Genomic DNA, 1,045 nt, shown 5'->3' with positions numbered 1-1,045 from the left:
CCCCCCCCCCCCCCCCCATTGAACATGAATTTTTCAGCCTGCAACTAGCTGTAGGATTTGCAACTGATTTTTGCCATTGTATGGAAAAAATACATGCAGATTCTGTTGGTCAGCCATGCTTAGCTTCTGGTTTATTTTGTCCCTGGTTCTGTCATATTTGGATGGCTTTTTTTAGTTGGTGTGCAGGGCTTTTTTGTTGTTTTGGTATTTTTTTTGCTCTGTTCTGAAACTGTCAGTTTCCATGGCCGCAAGCGGCTCCCTGCATCGCTGCAGTGTTGGGTTCTTTTTTTTTAAGAAGGACAAACTGAGCCCTGCTGCTCACAAAGTGAAAAGGTCTCCTGGTTTTGCAGCAAGCTGGTATTTGCTTCAGTTGACACCCTGATAATGAGCACGAGAAGCCAGATTTTTAAAGATGGGTTTTGTGCCTTAGTGGGGAAGTCTGCATGAGCTGGGGTGGGGGTGGTCCTTTGCGTGTGCTCAGCGTCATCCTCTGTAAATTTTCACAAAATGATTTTTTTTTGGTTTCTTCCTCCACTTTAGGGAAGAGCGGAGAAAGAGCCTCCTACTCCACGTTTGGAAGAGACGGAGGGATGCCAGGACTAAATCAGGTAAAAATGCTTTGCTTTTATCAGGAACTGAACAAAATGCCCGTGGTAAGAACTTGAGGAATACATGGATTTGAGATTTTTCAGAGTAAGGGAGCATTTAGGGATTCTTCACCCTTTTAAAATTAACTATGAAAATCACATAAGATGGTTTGAAAAACTCGAGCAGGAACTTCTGAGGGGAGGGGGGAATTCCTGCTTATCAGGGAGTGCTGAGGAGGAAGGTGGGGAGCAAACAGCTCTTAAACAGCTTTTCCAAGGAAGGACATCAAGCTATCTGTTAATTAGCTTCAAAAAATCTGTCTACCTTTGTCCTCTCCCACAGCAGGGACTGCAGCCAGTGTGTGGTCTGCTACCTAGTGCTGAGGTGTCTGTGAGGGCTGGGGGAATGCCTGCTTAGCACAGAGTGGGAAGGGGAGGCAGGGAGCAGAGGCCTGCAG

At 46.1% G+C, this 1,045-nt stretch overlaps 1 protein-coding gene across 10 annotated transcripts in view; it reads left to right on the top strand.

The window, feature by feature from the left end:
• TCF3 (transcription factor 3) overlaps positions 1-1,045 on the top strand; it is a 130,332-nt gene that overhangs the window by 82,500 nt on the left and 46,787 nt on the right. For all 10 annotated transcript variants that reach the window (XM_019513297.1, XM_019513292.1, XM_019513294.1 and 7 more), the window contains exon 6: positions 541-608. In XM_019513297.1, the coding sequence (XP_019368842.1) occupies positions 541-608 (68 nt within the window). The remainder of the gene's footprint in view (positions 1-540; positions 609-1,045) is intronic.

This window comes from Gavialis gangeticus, unplaced genomic scaffold (genome assembly GCF_001723915.1).
Source record: "Gavialis gangeticus isolate Ggan-Ray unplaced genomic scaffold, GavGan_comp1, whole genome shotgun sequence".
NCBI lineage: Eukaryota > Metazoa > Chordata > Crocodylia > Gavialidae > Gavialis > Gavialis gangeticus.
This window is presented reverse-complemented; position numbering and strand designations above follow the sequence as displayed.